Here is a 23,817-nt window from a genome sequence, read left to right as displayed (position 1 = left end):
TTCTTATGTTGGGGACACCAGAACTGCACACAGTGCTGAAACTGCTGTTGAAAGCAGTCAGTAGAGAGCAGTGTCTGTGTAGGCAGCTGCATTTCATTGCCTTCACAAAACTTGTCTTACTAGTTTGGGGAAGAAGAATAGAGAGCATTGAAGCAGCTGAACAAATACCAGTGTCCTGGGAGATGTCTGACTATATACCATAGTCGAGCAGCTCCTGAATGTCATATTGTGTGAATGCACCCTGGCTGCCAGGTCTCCAGGAACGTGCTACCCTTATTCATTAAAAACATATCAAATCAAATCAATGGCTGGTCCCCTGCAAGTCAGACCTGACCTAGGCCCTCACAGAACCAGCTGCACACTGTATGTAACTCAGCAGGTGAGAGTCACCTTGCATCTCAGCAATGTTTGAGAAATGTTCAGAGGTTGCCTAAGTGGAATTCAAGGGATAGATAGGCCACGCATTGGCTCTGTGGGGCTTCAAACTGGGTTCACTGGCAGCTGTCAATCATTTCTTCTGCAGCAGCCAGGGGGATAAGGAAATAAGGAAAAAAGAATAAGGAAAAGAGGGATAAGGAGAATAGCTGTCAGTCCCGAAGCAGTCTGCCACTACATGTGTGGAAAATAGGTGGGGAGGTGAGAAGAGGAAGGACCTGGCTCTGTGGAATCTTCAGGCTTGTTTTGTGGTTTGCTCAGTTTTTCTCTTTCCTGTCCCTTTCTGTTCTAGGAACCTGCTATAGGATCTGCTGTGATGTACTAAACTTACTCCTACTGCCAATAACACACTGCCTAAGGCTGTACACTAGAGTGCCTTTACTTAACAGCCATTGCATATGTCCAGCTGAAAATGGACCCTCAAGAACCTACAAAGCCTCAGTTACAGGGCTTTGTTTGGATACCTCACTGAGAAAGCTGTCCAAGTCTTCAGCATTGTGGTCTGCTAAAGGAAACTCTGCCTTAAAGTTCTCACAAAACTCCAGACAGGATGCTGAGTTTCAAGAGCAAGGCTCCACATTTTAAGATGCACTTTTTCTCCTTATTGATTGTACGAAAGTATGTCATCTTTACACCGCAGTATGTTTTTGTACACTCAATCAATCATAATGATAGGCCAATTAATCTGCCAGAGCAGACCTGTGATCCATATCTGCTGGTTACTAACGTCCATGTTGTCAAGCAATAAGAGCAGCTCTGTGCAGTGTATGCTGTGTGGTGGGAGTGGAGAACCAGTGTACCTCACTGTGGAGTCAGTGGAAGTTCTGACAGGGTTCGTAGGAGGAGGTGGGATGTGCAAAGGCTTCTCTGCTCACTGAGGGTGTGTTTGGCAGACACTGTTGTAGCTCCAGAGCGAGGTATTTTGCTCTTGGCAGCAGGGGGAACATGGATGTCATGTTGAACCATGAACTGGTAGCAGCACATGTGGACCAGATGTCTGTTATGATCCTGGTGTCTGGAAACATCTGAGCACTGTTGTGAAACCAACACCTCTGTATGTCTCATTCTTCTTGGTAGCATTGTCTGCTTTGGTGGTGTCCAACCAAGCTGTAGTTCAGAATAAATTCTGACCAAATCTTTTCAGATTGGTAAAAGAAGGTAAAGACATTGTGGATGAGATCTCTGCTGACTGGCTGGTGGTTGTAGGTGGTTGCAGCCTGTGAGAGATTCCCTTCTGCTATTTCCTGGCTTTTCTGGGGAGGGGGCAAATGTAGCCCAGAGGTCTCTTCCTTTAGTAGTCCAGTGTAGAGTAGCTGGGACCTGCTGCCATGTGCACCCCACTACCGTTGGACAACTCTGAATTGGATTGTGAATAGTAGAATTTCATCTTTCATTTCTTGAGACCTTCAAAAGGTGAGCCCTCAAAGGTGGAAGGCCCTTGAGCAGATGCCTAGGAGGGAAGATGCTGCTTACAGGGTGTCCCTCTCACCCTTTCGGGGAGGACCTTGCCAATCTGTGGTACTTTTTGCTCTGAAGAATACGAAGGAAGTAGTTAGAGGAGGTGATAAGCCAGTGAATCTGTTATCTTCCATGCAAAGTGCAGAGCAGGTCCCCAAATGTGGAGTGGGTTGTTCTGAAACATGCCATGAAGGAGGGCACAGGCCGGCAAGTTCCCCCTCAGCATCAAGGAGCAGTGGGTACCAGGGCAGGAGGAGAGCTGCTCCTTTCCCTGGGCCCCCAGCGAATACCTGCTAGTAGAGTGCCACGTTAGCTGCCACGTGGCAGGAATGCCATCCCCTGGGACACCAGGCCATGAAATGGCTCCAGTTGGGCAAACAGGAGGAAAACTGGGCAAATTTCCTGGCTGGATGGGTTTTAGTGGGGCAGGTGGGAAGGTGAGGAATGGCTGGATGTGGCGGTTGGAACAACAGTGCCAGTTGCAAATCTGCCACCCGCACTTGACATCTAGCACTTGTCAGTACCCTGATGTCTGGCTGCATGTAAGGAACCCTCGGGATAAATACAACCATCTTCCCACCTGGAGTACATAACCGCCCCTCCAACCCTTCAAGGAATTCCCATCTGCCCAAGATCTGCCCAGATGTGTTCGTTCTGGGTAAAATTCTGCCTTCTTTTGCTCTCACACAATCCTAGTTCTCCAAAATTGCTTTTGCACAGGTGTGAGGGCAGAATTGGGCCCACTCTGTTTAATATATAAATATATATATATAAAACAAATATATTTTATTTATATATGCAATCCAGTAAAGGAGATTAAACAGAGTAGGATGCCTAGTGATCTGTTACCCAGTCTCCTCCTCCTTCCTTGACTGTTCTCTTGTATGTATACAGCACATTCCCAGGTTCCGGTTTATGCAGGTATGCGTGTATGAAACGTCATTAATGGTGGTTGGTCTACATATTCGTCTAATAAATAATAACTAATATTGTGTATGTAATATCAATACAGAAATGACTACTTTTAATAGAATTAACTCTTCGGCTTTCGTTCTGTTAGTGTGATTTAAACAAGCCAACAACGTTCGGAATAGGTTGTTTTTCCTTAAGAGGCATGAAAAGCATCTATTATCGTGTTACAATGTTAAAATATTCAGTCTTCTTTGACAGAAAAACGTGTACTGTGTAGGCATTGCAGCAACAAAATAGAAAAAGTGAAAAAAAACCCCACCTGCTCCACGGCATTTGACTTTTTACGGATGTTTATTGTGCCAAATATGTGCAAAGATATAATTTACTGGTTTAAAAAAGTCATCGAAGCGTCTGCTAGAGCACACAAAGAATTATTTTGTCATCGAGTGATTTCAATCTTCAGTGTTTATATTTAGATTAATTTTTATAAATGAAAATATTTTACTGGGCAAAATGAGGACTAGATGATCTATTTGATTAAGTCTGAGTGAATATTAAGCTTGCCTTGTTGTTGTTATCTGCATACTCACCAAGAACTGTCGTCAAGAGGAATTATAAAAGAGTAAAAGTGGTTTATGAACAGAATGCCTTTGATTCATAAAGAAAAACCAAAAGTTGTTCTCTGTTGTTTGGATTTCTGTGCACTTTGGCCAGGAAGCCTGTCCACAGTGACCCCTCACAGCCTCTGTTGGCTGAGGTGAGGAACATGCAGTAACACGCTCGGTTCAGGGGTTTTCCATGGGGCTGTGGTGGGAGGAATCCCGTTAGGAACGTTTGATGGTGAGTGTTCTCCAAGCTCCCAAGTCTCTTGGGTGAAATAGCATCTCAAACAGCACTTCTCGGGCAGAACTTCTGTAACTCCCTCTGGGATTGCTCCCAATGGGAGCAAGAAGCCAACCCAGATAATCTTAGTCTAGTGTGTCCAAAGTCCCATGCAATCAATGCTCATCAAAACACTTCTTTGTCAGCATATTTTTTCTACCATGAGTGTGTTCATTTAAACCTGCATGTTTTAAGTAATACTTTCGGTCAGCAGATAGTATTATAAATAGTAGTAAATAGCAGATAGTATTATAAATAGTATTATAAATAAGCAGATATAGTATTATAAATAAGCAGTATTATAAATAGTAGTAAATACCCTATTATAGTAAAAATCCAAAGAAAACAAAAAGGGTTAAATCACCTACAGTGATGAATTCAACCACTATTAAATTGTTGTAGTAATTCCAACAAGGCACAGCTAGAAATGCAAGTTCATTCCAATGTCCCTTTTGCAGAATGGCTGTGGCCTGGATTTAATCATCAGTCATTAACTAAATTGTCAACTATCTTTTTTGGATATAAGCCATAGATTAAACTGCATTCAGATATTATTGCTGGTAATAGATATTAATTAAGATTAAACATACTGTAAATAATACTTCTTACAAAATTAACATAACACATTTAATTACCATGGCAAACGTGAGTATTGAGCCACAGCTCCAGGCTCGTAGCTGCGGACTAAGGTAGCAGCAGCACATGGCTTGTGATCCTCCAAGAGTGACTTTAGCTTGACCAGGTAACATGCTTACAAACACCTGCATCATTTTAAAGGGAATCAGCTAGTTTGGGCACTGACCCCGTGTGAGCAGTGGTGCACAACTACCTGCAGTAGGCACAGAATTAGTCTTCAGATTTCAATCAGCCTATGTTTTTCTTCTCTTCAGCAGGGAGAAAATGCGTGTCCTTGATAGGAACAACTTTTTGCTCAGTGAGATACCTCTCCAGCAGTACAGGAAGAATCATGAAGTGCCAGTGGACAGTTCAGGGCAACATTCCTACAAGTGGATGTTAACAATCTATGTAGAAATTACACAGAGAGCACCAGCATTAATGCAGGTACATTAAAAATAAGTGAGAGCCTTTATTACTTCTTCCAACCATTGCTTTTTATTTTTATATATCAATCAACAGCCATTTAGTTTGAAATGTGACAGGAAGGTTTCATGATAGATTTAACACTGCAGAGTTTAAATCCCAGCACAAAGGCTGTGTAGGTTTGGGTAAAACTAACATTACAGTGAACAGCATCAGGAGATGGGTGGGGATGTAACACAAAGAATAAGCTATAGTGGCACTCAGTTCTAGTGTCCATGCACTGTCTTTTACCTGCAGCCTGAACGCGTTTCTCTTTGAAGGAACTTGCACAAGGAGCAGAAAGAAGAGCAGGGTGGGATTGCTAGGCAAAAGCAGAACTGGTGCCTGAGGTGCAGGGGGAGGATGCGATTCAAAGCACAGAGGTTGAGTTGCCACCTCGGGGAGCAGAGATCACCAGTCACTGTCTTGTGTGTCCAACACTTTGTGCTCCCACAAAGTGTTCAAGATGAAATCCAGGTGTCTGCTCACAGGCCGCAGGCTGTCATGGTTGCTCCTCAGCTGCCTCTTCCCAAAGCGACCGATGGGGCGCACGCCACGACCCACGTACCAAAAAGGATCAATCTCAGGACCTGGAATTCAAAGTAGTCAGTGAAGTATCTACCACTGCACTTACAGGCAACATTTCCTGAGCATTTGGAGAGTGCTGGATGGCTTAGCCCAAGAAAGAACACAAGGGGAAAGGCTGCAGCCACACAGCTTCGAGGTGTCTTTGAGGATTGCTTTGCATGTGTAGGGCCCAAAGGAAGAAGATTCAGATGCAGAATTATCTTCCATCTATCTGGGCTGCAGCCTGCAGATCATATAATCCTGGGCTGGTTTGGGTTGGAAGGAGCCTTAAAGCTCATCCAGTTCCAAGCCCCTGCCACGGACAGGGACACTTTACACTAGACCAGGTTGCTCCAAGCCCCTGTGTCCAACCTGGCCTTGAACACTGCCAGGGATGGGGCAGCCACAGCTTCTCTGGGCACCCTGTGCCAGCGCCTCAGCACCCTCACAGGGAAGAACTTCCTAAGAGCTCATCTCAGTCTCCCCTCTGTCAGATTAAAGCCATTCCCCCTTGTCCTGTCACTACAGGCCCTTGTCAAAAGTCCCACTCCAGATTCCTTGTAATCTAACATAAGCCAAAGTACCCATCAGATTCAGGAGGGCACAGGATGCTTTAAAACTGATCTGAACCTTGGAAGAGCTGTCAGTGCAGGATACAAACACCATAGTAGCTCCACCATTTTTAAACTGTCGTCTTTTAGCTAAAGACCTGAAGTCCAACTGTCCAGGTCCATCTTTGCTATATGCACCAGGTAAGCTACAGACTAACAAATCCACTGGATTGCAGAGGGGTTCCTGTGAGATGAAAGCATAAAAACCTAACTCTTGTTTACGTGGGAAGTTGTTTCCATTTATGACTTTTTTTCTTTGAAAGCATCTGAAGTGCACTTATACCTGACCTACTTAGATAGTCTCGTCTAGGTTTAAAGCAGGTGTGGAGAGGGGTGTACATTATACTAAAAGACTAAGATATACAGCAACGGGGAATATCTACAAAGTGCTGGAGATGATGCCACCCCAAGGAAATGCCAGATCATTCCAGAGGACTGTCAGGAACAGGAATACATTTGAATTGAAGTGCATTATATATCATCCAAGTCCTATGAAAGTTTCAGGCAGGGCAGCAGGATTTTCCCCTGTACATTTTGATGCATGAACAGAGAAAATAGAAAATCCCCTTTGGCTGTACATTGCTCCATAAGTGCAAGTTAGAAGTCTTCCCACACCACGTTTAACCCCCTCCTGCCCACTAACACCCAACCATTTCACCTTCTTCACCTGGGTACATAAAAACTGAGGTTCCCACCATCACTAATCATCTTTAATGGGGAAAGGTGTCCCACTGAGAGCTCATGTGCCTTGCTCCCCACACCTCCTGTCCCCCACTCCACATACAATTACCAGCCTTTGCTCTTTGGGGGAAGATGAGATTTCCTGATACAGATTTTCCTCAAAAACCTTTTGGCCTGTGTGTTAGCTTTTACTCAGATGATACGGGATTGTGCCCCCCCAGCCAGCCTCAGTTGCTCATAGTGTCTCCAAATGGAGACACTTCAACCATTGACTTGTATTTTGACTTGGAGACAACTCGTAGTTCCAGACAGAAATTACGATGTCTGTAGATTAAACTTAAGCTTCTGGCCCTTGCTTTCTTCTTACTGTAAAGAAGTAGTTGTGAACTACTGCAGCTCCACAGAACATGGCTGAAATTCAAGTCCATTGCATTCCATCAGGTGATGCTCATACTTACTCCTGTTGTCTATCTGGTGTTTAAATGGTCTGCTGTGTCCTGAAGCAAAGCTGAGCGATACCAGGAGCACCAGCAGGTAGATAGTGACCATCTTTAAGTGCTTTGGTGACCACTGGGCACGTGGTGTGCACGAGATTGGATGCCACATGATGGAGCAGCGGTGGGAAGGCTGTGAGGAGACAAGTGAACATGGGGAACATGTTATGAGTCAAAGCTCTCAAGGTAAAGGAAGGTATCGATTGTAATGGGGTGTTTCCATCTATCAGAGCCACTTCACAACGCGGTTCTGTGAAACACTGGTGCTGGGGCTGTCCTGGGTATTTCTGTTTGAAGGCAAACAAAGAGCCATCTACTGAGGTAACTGCAACCAGAGGGTTTTTCTCACCACCAGTGAAAGCCCCTGTCCTGGCTTCACAGGACACTTAAGTCCTGGCCCTGAGCTTGCTTCTGACTTTCTGTGTGGCCCCCTGTATGAGCATGGGCACTGGCCACCAAAGTGTGTTTTAGCCTCTGCCTTTCATCCTTTCCTCACCTGCAAAATATGTGTAACATTTACATTTTACACACTCTTTGTACAACTAAATGTGTATTTAGTGACAGGACAAGGGGAACGGCTTTAACCTGGCAGAGGGGAGATTGAGATGAGCTCTTAGGCAGAAGTTCTTCCCTGTGAGGGTGCTGAGGCGCTGGCACAGGGTGCCCAGAGAAGCTGTGGCTGCCCCATCCCTGGCAGTGTTCAAGGCCAGGTTGGACACAGGGGCTTGGAGCAACCTGCTCTAGTGTGAGGTGTCCCTGCCCATGGCAGGGGGTTGGAACTGGATGAGCTTTAAGGTCCCTCCCAACCCAAACCAGTCTGAGATTCTATGAAAGGGAACATTCTGCCTGTGTCACCACTCCCTTTCACAGCCAGCAGCCAGCACGCAAGAGCACCATTTCCAGTTATGCTTTCCTCTGGTAGATGACCCAATCCTTTCAATGCACCCGGATGCAAACACACGTGAGACCCCCTGCCCCAAGAAGGGCTATGCAGAACAGAAGGTGCCAGGTTGGGAAAATCTCACTGGGAGGTGAAGGATCCTGGGGTTGGGTTACTGCTGACCCTGTCAATGGCAGTTTGTAGGCGCTCCCTCATGGCAGCATTCCCACATGCTGTGCAAGGACAGTCTGCCTTGAACACACAAGGGCTGCCTACAAGTTTGGCAGCCCGGAGCCTCTGCTTACAGAGTCAGCAGGAGCCCGTTTGCTTAAGCATCGCTTAAGACAGGTATGCAGGTACAGAGCTATAGGAAATCCTCTTGTCGACACCTGCACAGAGGCTTCTCCTTGCGTTCAGGTGGGGTTTTTTCCCCTGCGGCTGCCAAAATCTTAACCTGCTTTCAGTACAGGCAAGCAGGAATGAACATCTTTTGATGCAAGATACTCCCAAGCACACCACGCAGGCAATGCAACAAAAGCACCTGGAGACCATGCTTGTGTCTCATTCAAATGCAAAGTCAAAAGCTCCTCAACCCCCAGTATTCACTGATGGTTTGTTTGGGGTTTTTATCCCACATCAACAATTACTCAGCAGGCAACTCGGAGAACATTGATTTTAACCCATGATTTGAACAGAACTGTGAATTAACTTTTCTAACTTGAGTATCTCGTGCCAACCTCGTGTCAATCAAGATTTTAGCACATAAAAACACATGGGATGAGTTTCAGTTTCAGCTGGTGTGCATCTCGCATTGCTCCACATTTAGCAAAGCCTTAAGTTCAGTGAGACAAAACAACGGTGTTTTGGGGAATCTCTCTGGTGTGCTTACAGGGCTGCTGACATCCTTTCCAGATTACCTGCTGTCTGGTTTTGCCTGGGAACTGAGTGACAGAAAGGAAGAGCTTGTCAATGTTGATGACAGACAGAAACACAGGGAAAAGCTTTTAGCACAAGCTTTCTCCTAAGCAATCCTGTGTCTCAAGTCCCCATCATTCTGGCCACCTTCTACGGTGCCATTATTTATTTATTGCCATTTTTTGCTCAGGGCTTCCACTGCTCCTCAGTATGTAATGTGCCACCTCTAAATAACCAGGGGGCTCAGCACCTCCTTAATTTTTGCTCTTCCTAATCATCCCACCTCATTTGTATGGGGAGAAACCGAGGCAGAGATGCCACAAACTTGACCCCGTGTGCCGCTGAGCATCTCTAACCCCAGCTCTACCTTGTCAGTAGGCTATAAGGATAAGCACAAAATCTGGTTATCCACTCACAGTCCTTTCACGAGTAATGGGGCTGGAGGTGGTCTGTGGTCAACTTGGGTCCAGACCTGCCTTAGCCCACAGACCTGTAGCTTTCTTCCAAAGGGAAAACTGAAAAACAAGACCTCCTACAGTCACTGAGTGTGTGTGTCCCCTCCACTTCCAACTGTTAAATGAGCTCCCAAAACTTGGAAAACTTACTAGTTTCAACAAAACACAATTAAAAGTTTCAGGACTAGTTTTGCCCCTGGAGCTCAGCAGCAGTCAGCACCGCTGCCAGTTGGGCAATCTGCTGCTTCTGCTTTGTCCCTGAGCACAAAGAGCCCTTAAATTTTGACTGAGCAACATCTGTGAGAGCGATCTGGCAATTTCTATCAACATGGGAGGAGAAAGGTAAAGCCACTAATAACACTGCAGTGAAGCCACAGCATCACAGCTTGCTGTCAGCCTGCCACACACAAGCCATGGGACACCAGCCTGGCTCTCCCTCTGGGCACACAGGGGCTCTCAGCACACCAAACTCAATCTCTGCTGCAGGTCCATGAGGTCTAAACCTGCCGTGGATGCCATAGAATCACAGAATGGTTTGGGTTGGAAAGGACCTTAAAGCTCATCCAGTTCCAACCCCCTGCCATGGGCAGGGACACCTCACACTAGTTCAGGTTGCTCCAAGCCCCATCCAACCCGGCCTTGAACACTGCCAGGGATGGGGCAGCCACAGCTTCTCTGGGCACCCTGTGCCAGCGCCTCAGCACCCTCACAGGGAAGAACTTCTGCCTTAGATCTAACCTGAACTTCCCCTGTTTCAGTTTGAACCCATCACCCCTTGTCCTATCGCTACAGTCCCTGATGAAGAGATATCCTCAGAAGATAAGGTGCTATTAACACTTTAAACCCTAAAATAGCATCTTACTCAAGGTCAGCGCTGTGTATACCCCCTCCCATGCAATCACAAATAGCTTTCACATTTGCAAGCAGCGCTGGAGATCCCCACATGAGATCAAACCCCTGCTAAACCCAGGCCTGGGACTATGGCTTATTTCAGGGCTGAGCAGCACAAGAGGCACACTGCTGTGCTGCAGGCTCCCGCGTGTGCTCTCCCTGCCGTGGCTAATCACTGCCTGTAGGTCTGGCAGCGTTGCCTCAGCGTGGTCCCCTTTGCTTCATAAACCTGAGCAAAAGTTATTGAGCACATCAGTGTAGAAAAGCTAAAGCTCCAAAGGAACAAGAGGACATTCAGGCAGGAAGAGCCAGGACAAGCACTGAAGCAGACAGCGCGAGGCACTCACCTGCTTGCACCAGAGCCGCTCCTGCTTGCACCAGAGCCGCTCCTCAGGTAGCCACTGCTCCAAGGAGAAGCAGGGCAGCTGCTGGGGGCTTGTGCCTTTTATACTGGGAGGAAATGGGCTTGAAGCAGCGCGGGGGAGCCAAGAGGGGGGCCAGGAGCACGTCAGCAGCACTGGCGAGCAGAGTCTGAGTTTACGGAAGGAGGGGTTGAGAACTGTGACAGGAACCCTCAGAAAGCCATTGATCAGGAGCTGAGGGCAGCACCAGCGCATGGCAGGGTGGCCGAGCCCCCGCAGCACACCAGGAGGGGAGCAGAGGGGAGGAGACCGCTGCCACATCCCTATGGATGTGGGGATATGGCAGACCGGAGCAGCAGGGGCTGCCAGCTCCCTGCACAGCAGAGCCAAGTGCTCCGTGCTGCCCGGCTGAGATGCTCTGCATGAAGCTCGTGTCTGTGGGGGGAAAACACTCGTGGTGGGGATGAGGTGTGGGGAGGAGATGGACAATGGGGAGCTCTCAGGGCCTGCAAGCCGGAGCAGTGAGTCCATGCGCCCTTTCCCAGCCCTTGCTCCTCTTCCCGTTGTCCCACCACTGCATTTTGCTTGGGATCTTACCTGGCAGCAGCTCTAAGCCCCTAACAAATGACTGGGGTCAACTTATCCACACATAAGTTTTAGGCCATACTGCAACACAGCACCCAAGTACCTGATGGGATCAGTTGTGATTCAGTGCTTCAGCAGGTGCTTACCAAATTTGTGACAGAGAAAAATCCACCTGCGTGAGGCTTACATCTTGAGCAATATTGTATTGCTACAACAGCATCTCTGCACTGTTATTTTCACCTCTGTCTCTTAACTAATGTGTTGTTGCAGTCTTGCTGCTACAGATCTCTCTGCTTAAATAGCTCAGCCTGTGCTTGCTGTGAGGTTTGCAGAGGAGCAGCAGTTGAACTGGCAGGTGCCTCACTCCCTCAGCACCATTCTGCAGAGGCTGAGATGGGCAGTGTTACCGCAGGCTCTCTTGCTGACACCCTTGCAGATGCAGGGTTGTTCTGCTCCTGTGAGACTGACGACCAGGGGGAGACTGGGTAAGAAATGCTGCAACCCCGTTAGGATGAAGTGTAGGTTCAATAGCAAATCCATTGTTCAGTTTTCCTATGAGGATGCTTTCAGCCGGGGAACACCTCGAGGGACAAATGACACTATTTCACTGCAGCAATAGTCTTCCATTCTCTAATTTCCACCTAGTAACAGCTACAAGAAGTCTTCCTCATCCAAGTTTTCAAGAGTTTACTCAGACTACTCAGGATTACAACTGCAAAATATGAAGAGCACTCCAAGTCTGTGCTAGCATAAAAGGTCTTTCTACAGCTAACACAATCGATAACGTATATACATATTTTCTTCATCATCCTCCTTTTAGCATGTTCCCTTTGAACCTTGCAAATGCTCCCTGCCTAAAAATCAATCCAAGAACCAGGCAGTGACTGTGCTTCTGCTGTCATAATTGTATGTGTATGCATGGAGAGGGTATCTTCTTAGTAAGTAAAACCCTTCATGGTTTTGCATCACAGATCTCTTCCCTTACTGATCTTCACATTGATTTTGAGCAGAAAATGTGGGTATCCTTCCCTGATCTCTAGTGGAGTGAGGGCTTTTTGTCTCCAAGATACACAGGACCCTGTCTTGTTTTGCTGTTTTCCTAAGTGATTCTATCCTCTTAAAACAAAAGTAGAAGTCTTTTTCATCCCATTTACTCTTTCTAGTCTTGCTGGCACTGCAGTATGAGCCTTTCAATAGCACAGAGCATCTTCACCAATTGACACCTACTTGGAAGTTACCATGTAAAAGAAAACTGTGCAAAGGCTTTCATGGTAACAAGGTTTGCATATTGGCAAATGCTGCCTGCAAAATAATATGCCACAGAGGAAAAAAACCTCACTATTATGAGAGCCAGCATTTAAAATGCTCTGATACAGTCAGGTGCCTTCTTTCTGGCCCAAGGTCCACCTACTGCATTACCCTGGTTCTGGCAGTGGCCAGCAGAGAACATCTAGGGAGAGTCTAAAACCAGGGCAGCATATTTGGACAGTCCTCATTAGACTATTGTCCCAGGCCCTTGAGCCTTGTGGTCCAGAGGCCTTCCAAGCCAAATGGTTCTTTGTGGTTGGTAGCCCTTCATGGACCACTTTTCTTTCGCAGTTGCTTCTTGAACCCATGTAAATTCTCAGCATCCACAGAACCATGTGCCAAGGAGCTCTGTCCCTGCTACAAGAAGGATCATGGCTCTGCGTCTCTTCTGGGTACACCACTTGCCGGTTTCAAGTACTTATTTCTTCATTTTTGCTTTCAGCCATTCTACCTTCATGAAAGGCTAATTTCATGAAAATGTTCTAAGCAATGAAGGCTAAAAGACTATGTCTGTTTAAATGAGGCTCATCAGAAGCCTGTCACGGAGGAATACTCTTTGGGAAGACAGCACCAGAGGCCAACAGTGAATGACAGTTTTGATGTCAACTCTACCATCCGGTCTGCTCAAAGAATTAATCCAAAATGGGGACGGTCTGAGAACACTGGGGCTGTTCAGCCTGGAGAAGAGAAGCTGCGTGGAGACCTCAGAGCAGCTTCCAGTGTCTGAAGGGGGCTACAAGGATGCTGGAGAGGGACTCTTCATCAGGGACTGTAGCGATAGGACAAGGGGTGATGGGTTCAAACTGAAACAGGGGAAGTTCAGGTTAGATCTAAGGCAGAAGCTCTTCCCTGTGAGGGTGCTGAGGCACTGGCACAGGGTGCCCAGAGAAGCTGTGGCTGCCCCATCCCTGGCAGTGTTCAAGGCCAGGTTGGACACAGGGGCTTGGAGCAACCTGCTCTAGTGTGAGGTGTCCCTGCCCATGGCAGGGGGTTGGAACTGGATGACCTTAAGGTTGTTTCCAACCCAAACCATTCTGTGATTCTTTTTTCTGTATTTCTTTTGCTGGCAGGAGCCTCCCACAAACAGAAGCAAAGACATTTGATGCAGTTGGATTGAGAAACAACCTTTTTTCCAGCCCACCACTCTCACTGTTTCAGGTGAGTAGTTGGCAAATGCCATGAACTGCTTTGCCTGACCTGGCGCACAGTCCTCTGCACTGGGGTAGAGCGTGATTTCTGTTTGTGAAACGAAATGAAACACCTCTGGTCTGGTTTTGCTCAGACTTCAATGAGAGGTGGGTATTAACACTGACACTTGTGCTGCCTGGACCTGGGAATTCTTCAGTGGCATCAGCCAGGAAGTGTTGAATGGTTGGTGAGAGTGGCACCAACTGAGTTTGAAGGATTCATAAACAGTTGAATTCAGATCTATTCAGAACACCATGTAAATTCAAGCAACTAGATGAGACTGTTGATTACACGTAGCTTTACACTGTTCTCCACAGACATTCAGGTTACTCAAAAGCCAGGACTGCCTTTATTTTGGAGCTATTTTTTATGTTGAGAAAGAGGTCCATCTAGTGGTTAACACAGAAACCATCCTCTGCCGCCCCGGGTCCCCCGGCCCGTGGCGTCCCCGCAGCCCCGTCACCCGCAGCCGCTGGTCCCCGGCCCCGGCGGCGCGTCTCTCCTCGTCCCGTCCCGTCCTTCCTTCCTCCCTTCCCGGGCAGAACACGCGGAGCCGGGGGGCAATGTCCAGCCACAGCCCCGGCAACGCCGGTTCCGCACCGGTTTCCTCCAGGACCGCTCCTCTCTGCCCGTTTAACCCCGGCTGCGGCTCTCGGGAGCGGCTTCTCCCCGCGCCCCACAGCCTCGGACCTTCCAGCGGGACCCACAACCGCCCCTCGCGTCAGCCGGAGCCCCACGGGGCCGCTTCTGGACAATGACCGTGTCCCGGTCCAGGAGGACCCGAGTCGGGGAGGTTGGTTGTCATACCCAGAGTGAGATTCAGACACAAACGGGGTCAACTCCCCACAAAACAGTCAGATTTGATGCCGCAGATTCCACAGACCGCGGTGTGTGGGGTGACTCTTCGTGCTTCTCACGCCTTGCCCTCCCTGGGTGTCACTGCCGAGAAGACACTTTAAGATGCTGTTTCTGCTCTCCCTTCGCTCCAAGGGTGCTGAGGGCCTGGCTGGGAAGGCAGTGCTGGAGATGGCAGCGGAGATGTCAGAGCTGCTCGGTTCCAGCTGCAGCTGAGTGAGGGTTTCAGGGTGCCCAGCAGGTCCCCATCACCCCGATGGCCTCACCTGGAGCCTCCCCAGCCACACACCCTTCCCCACTGGCCCCAGCTCTGCATTTAAGGCCAGGTCAGGGACGGCTTTTCCCTTCTCTGAGAGCTGTGTTATAAATCTTCTGGTTTTCTGTTAGTTTTTCTATTTTATTGCTGTATTTATTTTCTGTCTTTATTGCAACAGTGCTACTGGGCTGCCTTTGACTCCTGTTTAGCTACCGTGGGGTCGTGGGTATGGGGAGAGTCTCTGGTTTCCTGCTGTCCTTAGGTTTAGGTTTGTTTGCCTTCTGGTTTCATTGTCATTTGGCTGCGTTGCCTGAGCTGCTTCCAGTATGTGACTTCCTGATCGGGGCTCAACTCCTGCGCCAGGCTGGGGGGGTTGACAGTGCGAGGGGGTACAGGTTGCAATTTGGGGCCCCCCCATCCAAGGTGATGGGCACCCGCATCCCACCCGAGGCATCCGTGGGGCGCCCCCAGGGATTTTTGGGGAGGAGGTGTCGGGGGGTGTCACCTGCCCTGGAGGCGCCCCAGGAGATGCAGGGTGAAGCGATGGTGCCGCAGGCACAGGGGTGTACTGGGGGGCACTGGGTGCGCACTGGGCGGTACTGGGGGGCACGGGGCAGGAAACCGAGGGTCACTGGGAGGCCATAGGGGGCGCCGCCGGGTCGCGCTGGGCCGGACGTCGGTCGCTCGGCGGCGGGAGGCGAGGCAGGACGGGGCGGAGGGGCCGGAACGTGCCCGGGGAGAGGTTGGGGGGAGCCTGACCCCCGTTGTGCCCCGCGGGGGGTTGGCACCTTCCTCCCATGCGCCCCCCCCAGGGCCACTGTGGGCTCCTCGGTGTCCCCAAGCTGTGCTGGGGGGGGTGGTTCTTGGGGCACCCCCTAGACCGTGGGGTGTCAGGGCTGAGGGGCCGCCCATTGCCTGCACCCACTGTGCCCCCCCCGCCCTAAGGCCCTGCTGGCACCATGGTTCCCCGACGCTCATCCCGCACCCAGGGATCCGGCTCCACAGCGGGGTCCGTGGGGCCATCATCGCCCCCCTCTGACACCTCGTGAGTGACGGGGGGGTTTGGGGTGGGGGAGGGCACCCAGAGCGACCCCTTCAGCCCCTCCTCCATCCCCGCAGGGATCTCGCCAGCGGTGATGACTCTGGCAGCGACTTTGAGGCCACGCTCCGGCCATGCGGCAAACGGGGACCCCAGCGGTTGCCGAACCACGGCCACGTGTGTCCTGACCCTCCCTTCTCCCCATTCCATGTGTGGGTGCAATCCCACAGCGTCCCCAACCCCCCCTTCAATGTGTCTCCCCCCAGGTCAGGAAGTGTCCCCGGATGACAGAGCCAAACGGAGACTGCAGCAGCACATCCACGGTCAACCCGGAGCCAAACACCCTCTTTGAAGCTGTTAAATCAGCCAAAATCGCCGTGGAGGTAACCCCAAACTGAGGCAGCACTCCCTGGGGATGCAGGGCCACATGGGTGGGGATTTGGGGGGAGAAGGGGAGCTTGGGGGCTCCCAACCTGTTTTTGCACCCACAGACAGTGGTGGATGACTGGTTGGAGACCTACAAGCGAGACCGTGAGACAGGGTTCTTGGAGCTCATCAACTTTATCGTCTGCTCCTGCGGTTGCAAAGGTCGGGGTTCCCAGGGTGGAGGGGTCCCCTCAGTGCTGCTGGCGGGACCCCCATTTCACCCGTTCCCCTCTCCCCCATAGGTGTGGTGACACCAAAAATGTTCAGGGACCTGCAGAACTCGGAGATCATCCAGCAGCTGACAGAGCAGTTCAAGGAGGTGCCGGGTTGGCACAGGAGTGGGCGATGGAGAGGGGGGGATCCAGTTCACCCCATCTGTGTCTCCCATAGGATTCGCCGGAGTATCCCCTTTCGCTCAACACCCGACCCTGGCGCCGTTTCCGGGCTGGGTTTTGCGAGTGGTTGACAGTGGTGGTGCAGCGATGCCAATACAGTGTCATCTATGACGAATTCCTGATGGGTTCCCTCATCTCCTTCCTCATCAGCCTCTCTGATTCCCAAGTACGGGCTTTCCGCCACACCAGCACCCTGGCAGGTAGGCAGCACCCATGGGCGGCTCTCCGTGGGCACCCCATGGAAGGGGTCCCAGTGCCCACAAGCGGTGTCGTCGTAGTCATGAAGTTGATGTCGGCGCTGGTCGAGGTGGCGCTGGGCGTGAGCGTGCAGCAGGAGAACAGCCTTCGGCAATACGAGGCCGAGCGGAGCAAAGGGCCCGGCCGCCGCGCCACCGAGAAGCTGGAGGCATTGACAGTGAAACGCCGGGAGGTGAGTGGCAGCGGTGCCAGCATGGTGATGGTGGCACGGGCCCCGGCTTGAACCGCGCCGCGTCCCCACACCAGCTCAGAGAGCAGCAGGAGGAGCTCGAGAACATGATGAACGCCATCTTCAAGGGCGTCTTCGTGCATCGCTACAGGTCAGTGGCTTGGGAGTGGAATGGGGGGGTCTCATGGGTGGGGGAGAGATTTGGGGGTGAGCGGCAGGAGACCCCCGGCATTGCTGCGCGCTGCAGGGACGTGGTGCCGGACATCCGAGCCATCTGCATGGAGGAGTTGGGGACGTGGATGAAGACCTACACGGCTTCCTTCCTCACCGACAGCTACCTCAAGTACATCGGGTGGACCTTGTATGACAAGGTGGGTACCGATGGGAGGGGATGTGGGGGGGCGCAGGGACGGGGCCCCCGCTGACAGTTGCCGCTGCAGCAGCGGGAGGTGCGCCTGCAGTGCGTGAAGGCATTGCAGGGGCTCTATGGCCACCGGGACACAGCTGCCCGCATGGAGCTCTTCACCAGGCGCTTCAAGGTGAGGGGGCCTCCATGGGGACGGTCCCTTGGGTGTCTCCCCCACCCCCTGTAGGGTGACACTGATGTGTCCTTCACCAGACCCGCATGGTGGCCATGGTGCTTGACAAGGAGCCCAGCGTGGCTGTGGAGGTGGTGAAGCTGTTGACGCTGATGCTGGAGTGAGTGTGGGGGGGGACAGGGTTTTGCAGGGGGTGAGGGGACACCCCAGAGGCCCTTGGGGACCCCCCCAGCCTTCCTACTTCACAGGAACATGGAGGAGGCGCTGACGGATGAGGACTGCCAGAGCGTCTACCCCGTCGTCTTCGTATCCAACCGGCCTCTGGCCGCTGCCGCTGGGATTTTCCTCTACCGCCGGTGAGCGAGACCCGGTACCCAGCACAGCCCATCCCTGGTGCTGCTGTCACCCACCCACAACCCCCCAAAACACCGAGCCTACCAAAGCATGAGCCAAGGCTCTGTTTTCTCACCAGCTCCCCTCATCCTGGTCTCGTTAGTGCCAGCATTAATGAGAGCAGGACACTGGGGTGGCCAAACCCAACTGGAGCCACTTGTGCTCTTGCACCAGCCATGTGTTTATCTCAGCACAGGCCTATGGCATCAGCGGTGTTTGGGTTTGGCACATCTGGGGCAGAAGCAGATGTGATCCCCTGGGGCACAGGGATCAGAGCATGGCCCGTGGTGGGGGACATGGGACCCCTGTATCCCTGGCCCTTGGGTGTTCCCCAGCTCTGTCCCCAAAGTGGGGTGTACCTGGGACCCCCCGTCCATGTCCCTTGGGTGCCTGGTCCCTGCGTGTCCCCCAGCTCCATCCTCACGCTGGGGGAGATGTGGGACCCCCGTGTTTGACCCTGTCTGCATGTCCCCAGGCTGCTGGACCCCCAGCAAGGTGCGGGCATGGACGCACCTCATGACAGGGACAACAGGACCTTCTTTCGGCTCCTTCTGACCTTCTTCATCGAGATCGAGGTGAGGATGGCTGCGGGGGGCCAGGTGGGACAATGGGGGGTCCCTGCATGCCGTGACCCCCTGTCCCCACCATCCCCAGCTCCATGAGCACACAGCCTACTTGGTGGACAGCCTGTGGGACTGCGCCGGGCCGCAGCTGCGGGACTGGGAGACCATCAGCGCCTTGCTGTTGGAGGAGTCGCCTGCTGAGGGTATGGTGCTACTGGGAGACACCGGAATGTGCTGGGATATCACGGAAGAGGCACTGAAATGACACTGGGATGACGCTGGGAGACACAGGGAGGCATGGGGATGCCACTGGGATATGCTGGGAGACTCTCGGGGACATTCCTGGGGCATGTTGGGACATTACTGGGAGATACTATGATGTCAGTAGGAAGCACTAGGGCAGCTGTGGAACACTCTGGGATGTCCCTGGGTTGGCTGTGTCATCGCCACCGCACTGGTGGGCAGTCAGGACTCATACTGGGATGTACTGGGATGCCCTGGGCCCCCATGATGCAGCAGATGGGGAGGTGCTGGCTGCAGGCTCCCCTCATTCCAACCCCCCTCCCCATTCCCCAGGTCTGGGAGACCAGCAGGAGAAGGCGCTGGTGGACATCCTGGCAGCCAGCGTGGTCCAGGCGGCTGAGGGGCAACCCCCTGTGGGCCGTGAGCCAGCCAAGAAGGTAACGGGCTGGGAGGGGACAAAGTTGGGGTGGGGGTTGGGAGGACCCCCCCCTTGACCCCCTCTTTGTGTCCCCAGACTTCATCCCGAGAGCGGAAGGCACAGACGGAGGAAAGAATCCGCCTTACCCACTGCCTTATCCCGGCTCTTCCCAAGCTGCTGGGCAAGGTTGATGGGGAGGGGGGACACCCCCCTGGCATCTCCAGGGGTTTGGGGGAGTCGGTGGTGACCCCCCTGTCCTCCTCCTCATCCTCTCACTATCGTGTCCCCCCCAACCAAGTTCTCGGCAGATGCTGAGAAGGCGGCTCCGCTCCTGGAGGTCTTGCGCTGCTTCGATCTCAGCATCTACTGCACCGGGCGGCTGGAGAAGGTGTTGTCCCCTTGTGCCACCCCTCTTCATGTCATCCCCCTGGGCAGGATCCAACCCCCCCAGGACTGGGGCTGAGCCGCTTTGCCCCTCAAAACTGTTGGGACAGGGATGGGATGCGGCATGTTCCCCAAATGTCCCCTTTGGTGGTCAAGTGCCCCCCATCAGCATGCTGTCCCCATCACCCCGGCGTGTCCACAGCTATCCCCATCCTCACTGGGGGGGTCTGTATGTCCCTATGGGGGGTCCCTGGGTGGCTCTGTGCCCCCGGGAAGGTGATGTGTCTCTCCTGCAGCACCTGGAGCTGGTGCTGGAGCAGCTGGAGGAGGTGGTGCAGAAACACACGGAGCAGACGGTGCTGGAAGCTGCATCCCGCGCGCTCCACGCGCTCTGTGACCCTGAGCTGGCCCTGCAGCGGCATGGGGACCGGGTACGGAGCCGCCTGGCTGACCAGCTGGCTGACAAGTGCAACCAGGAGATCACCGAGATGCTCCAGGTAGAGGGGACAGGGACATGGAGCTGGGGACAAGGCTGGGGACCGGGACATGGGGTGGGGATGGGGCTAGGGACAGGGATACGGAGCCAGGATGGGGCTGGGGACAGGGACATGGAGCCAGGATGGGAACAAGAGAGGGACCAGGAGCTGTAGGGACACTGGTGGCTTGGGTAGGGACGATTGGCAGGGAAATTGGTCTAGAAAGCGCTGGATGGGGGAGACAGCAAGGGACCCAGCCGGTTATGGGTCCCCAATCCTTCATGAGGTGTCCCCAACTCCTGGCCCTGCGCAGGCCTCGTCCCTGGACGAGGAGGAAGTGTACAGCATGGCGGCCACACTGAAGAGGATCTCCATCCTGTTCAAGTGAGCTGGAGGCCACTTCTGTGTTCGTGTCCCCAAGGGTCCCCTGGGTGCCATCGTTCCCTTCTGTTCCCCATTTCCCCATCCCCTGGTGTCCCTGTCCTCATCTGCTCCCCATGTCCCCATCATCCTGTCCCCTGTGTCCTATGCCCCATGCTCCACATGTCCCCATGCCTGTCCCCCACGTCGCCTCACCCTGCTGACACCGCTCTGTCCCCGCAGCGCCCATGACCTGACGCCCTGGCAGCTCTTTGATCCCTGCGCCCAGCTCCTGCAGCATGCCATGGACACAGGCGAGGTGCCACCGCAGGTACCACCCTGGGGACACGGCGCTGGGGACACACTGGGGACATGACGAGGCACATCCCTCACCCACATCCATCCCCGCAGGTCCTTGTCCCCACCATCACCTCCCTCTATTTCCACATCCTCTGGGAGTTCTCGCGCTTGCCCAGCACCGATGTCCCTGAGGTGAGTGGCCACCAGGACAATTTGGGGTTGTCCCTCTGTCCCTAAAGGCCATCGTGTCCTTAAAGCCACCATGTCCCCAAACGTCACCATGTTCCCCTGCCCAGGAGCAGCTACAGAGCCTGAAGACCAGAGTCATCACCTTCTACTCTCTGTGCCACAGCTGCCTGTCCGACATGGACGCTGGCGTCCGGGAACAGGTACATAGGGACCTGGAGGGATGGGAAGAGATGGAACCAGCTCTGATGCTGAGCCCATCCTTGTGTTCTCAGGCCTTCAGAGTGCTCAGCGACCTGCTGCTGGTGTTGGGGCCACAGCTGCCACAGGACGGGCGAGAGGAGCTGGCTCCGCTGGTGCTATGTCCCGATGCTGAGCTGCAATCCCAACTGGCCGCCTTCCTCATGGACCACGTCTTCTACCCTGCCTGTAGCCACGAGGAGGTCCCGGCCACCGGTAAATCACTGGGTGATCCCTCAGTGTCACTCCAGGATGCTTGTCCCTCCCTTAATTGTCTCCTCTTTGATTATGCCCCTCCTTAATTGTCCTCTCCTGTCTCTGTAGAGGACAGCGAGAGCCGCATCGAGGAGCTGCACCGGCGCCGGGTGCTTCTGGCCGGCTTCTGCAAACTCATCATCTACGGCGTCTTGGAGCTCAGCGCCGCTTCTGACGTCTTCAAGCACTACACCAAGGTAACAGGGTGCACCCGGGCAGGTCCCTGCTGTCCCCGCAACACTTTGGGGACGTCGGGCCCTGTCCCTCCCTCCCCAGTTTTACAGCGATTATGGGGACATCATCAAAGAAACGCTCACCTTGACGCGGCAGATCGACCGGCAGGAGTGGGCTCACACCCTGCTCCTCAGCTTGCAGCAGGTTGGGGTGGCGGGGGGGGGGGGCGTGTGTGTTGGGGGGCCCTGGGGCAGGACTGGGGTCTCCAGGGGGCTCTGGAGGGCTGCTCTAGGGAGGGTTGGGGGGCTCCAGGATTGTGGATGGGGTTTGAGGGAGAGATCTGGGGATGTGGGGGGAGAGTCTGGGGGTACTCCAGGGGGTTGGGGATTTCTGGGTAGATCTGGAGTGGTCTGAGGGGGGCTTTGGGGTGCTCTAGGGAGGTTTGGGGGGGGCTCTAGGAGATGTGGATGGGGTTTGAGGGGGTGTCTTTGGGGAGGTCCAGGGATCTGGGAAGCTCTGGGTGTGCTCCAGGGAGGGTTGGGGGGGGGTTTCCAAAGGTTCCCCCCTAACCTTGTGCCCCCCACCATAGCTGATGACTGAGCTGCTGCACCAAGAAGGTCCCGACATCCGGATGACAGAAACTTTCCCAGAAATCCGGGACTTGGCACGAAGGTTTTCCCTGTTCTTCAGCCTCCACCAGCTCCAAAGCCGCCCACTGCTGCTCCACATCCACAGGTACAACAGGATGAAAATGCTGAGGGGGCAGAGGGTATTTTTGGGGGTGTCACCGCCCTCCTTATACCTTTATCCCTGCCAGGGAAGGGATCCTGTTCGCTTTCCAGAAGACCCCGGGCTCGGAACCGGGATTGCCAGCCCTCAATTTACCCTTCCTGGAGGTGCTGAGCGAGTTTTCGCCCTGGGTGCTGCGCCCGGATAAAGCTTTGCTGTGAGTTATTTTGGGGGGGGCATCCTAGGGTGAGACTGGGAGGGTCCCTTCAGGTCCATTTGGGTCCCATTGGGGTCCTCGGGGTCAACGTGGGGACCCTGGGGGGATGTGAGATGTCTGTGTGCCTCTCAGTACCCCACTGACCCCCCACACGCCTTTGTTGTCCCTCCCCAGCTTAACCTACCTGGACAAGATGTCCCGGGAGCACCTCGGGGTGCTGGCACCAGGTGACACGGGGCAGTGGCCGTCCCTTGTCACCTACCGCAACTCGCTCCAGCCACAGGATGAGGGGGGGACCGGGGAGGGCAGCCGTGGCGCAGCGCCCACCCCACAGCCCACCAAGAGACCCCGCCTGGAGGGTGAGGATTGGGGTGCTGGGGGGGGGTCGGGGGTCGTGGGGGTCGCGTCACCCCCAGCACCCATCTGGGCTCTGTGGGGTTGGGGGAGTCTCTCATGCTCTACATCCCCCCCCCCGCAGCCCCCCCGCAGCCCCCCGACTCCAGCCCATGGCCGAGCAGCCGCCCCCCCAGCTTGGCCTTGACCTCCACCATGTTACGGGGTGACCCCCGGCCCCCCCGGCTCTCCCCCAGCCATTCCTCCCCAGCTCCATCCTCTCTTCACCACAGCAGCAGCTCCATGACCATGGGGAGCAGTGGGGTGACCCCGTGCGTGAGGGAGGGGTACGGGTGGGGGCCACTGGGGGGCAGGATTGAGGGGCTTGGGGGGCTCAGGGTGGGCATTGGGGGGAACAGGGCTGTTGGTTGAGTGGGGGGGAGCAGAGAGGAGGGATTAGGGATATTGGAGGGCACAAAGTGGGCATAGGGCGGGCAGTGGGGCTGTTGGGGGGCTCAGGGAGGGCGGGGGGGATTGGGGGTGTTGGGGAGTCTCAGGGGGGATGAGGGGGGCATGTCTGTTGGGGGGCTTGGAGGGGGGATCATGGGGTGGGCATTGGGGGGGAGCTTTTGAAGGGCTTGGGGGGGTACTGGGTGTTTGGAGGAGAACACTGGGTCTGTTGGGGGAGGTCAGTCTGGGGGGGGTCCCTCCACCTTCTCCCCCTGTTCTACTCCAGCCGCAGCCTGATGGTGGTGGAGGAGGAGGAGGAAGAGGAGGAGCAGGAGGAAGAGGAGGGCAGTGTGAGCCCCCCCTCCCAGCCACCAAGGACTATCTCTGGGGCGTCTTTGACAGCATGTTGAACATGAAGGTGATTTTGGAGGGGTGGGTGTGGATTTGGGGGAGCC

General features: G+C 53.5%; 2 protein-coding genes across 5 annotated transcripts in view; both read left to right on the top strand.

Annotated features, from left to right (window-relative positions):
• Positions 1 to 3,482, top strand: part of MYRIP (myosin VIIA and Rab interacting protein) — a 215,385-nt gene extending 211,903 nt beyond the window's left edge. For all 4 annotated transcript variants that reach the window (XM_030504223.1, XM_030504215.1, XM_030504231.1 and 1 more), the window contains one exon: positions 728 to 3,482. In XM_030504223.1, the coding sequence (XP_030360083.1) occupies positions 728 to 760 (33 nt within the window). In that variant the 3' untranslated portion in view covers positions 761 to 3,482. The remainder of the gene's footprint in view (positions 1 to 727) is intronic.
• Positions 3,483 to 15,774: 12,292 nt separating this feature from the next.
• Positions 15,775 to 23,344, top strand: STAG3 (stromal antigen 3). Its single transcript, XM_030485601.1, has 29 exons — positions 15,775 to 15,860; positions 15,935 to 16,031; positions 16,121 to 16,237; positions 16,346 to 16,442; positions 16,523 to 16,599; positions 16,671 to 16,875; positions 16,954 to 17,105; positions 17,180 to 17,253; positions 17,350 to 17,473; positions 17,543 to 17,641; positions 17,722 to 17,801; positions 17,890 to 17,997; positions 18,510 to 18,609; positions 18,689 to 18,800; positions 19,174 to 19,277; positions 19,355 to 19,444; positions 19,557 to 19,646; positions 19,939 to 20,139; positions 20,432 to 20,502; positions 20,722 to 20,809; positions 20,890 to 20,970; positions 21,075 to 21,167; positions 21,240 to 21,420; positions 21,529 to 21,656; positions 21,736 to 21,837; positions 22,223 to 22,368; positions 22,451 to 22,579; positions 22,754 to 22,938; positions 23,058 to 23,344. Exons 1-29 carry the CDS (start codon positions 15,775 to 15,777, stop codon positions 23,342 to 23,344), a joined length of 3,504 nt encoding a protein of 1,167 aa, XP_030341461.1.
• The last annotated feature ends 473 nt before the right edge of the window (positions 23,345 to 23,817 follow it).

Source organism: Strigops habroptila, chromosome 1 (assembly GCF_004027225.2).
Source record: "Strigops habroptila isolate Jane chromosome 1, bStrHab1.2.pri, whole genome shotgun sequence".
Taxonomy (NCBI): domain Eukaryota; kingdom Metazoa; phylum Chordata; class Aves; order Psittaciformes; family Psittacidae; genus Strigops; species Strigops habroptila.
This window is presented reverse-complemented; position numbering and strand designations above follow the sequence as displayed.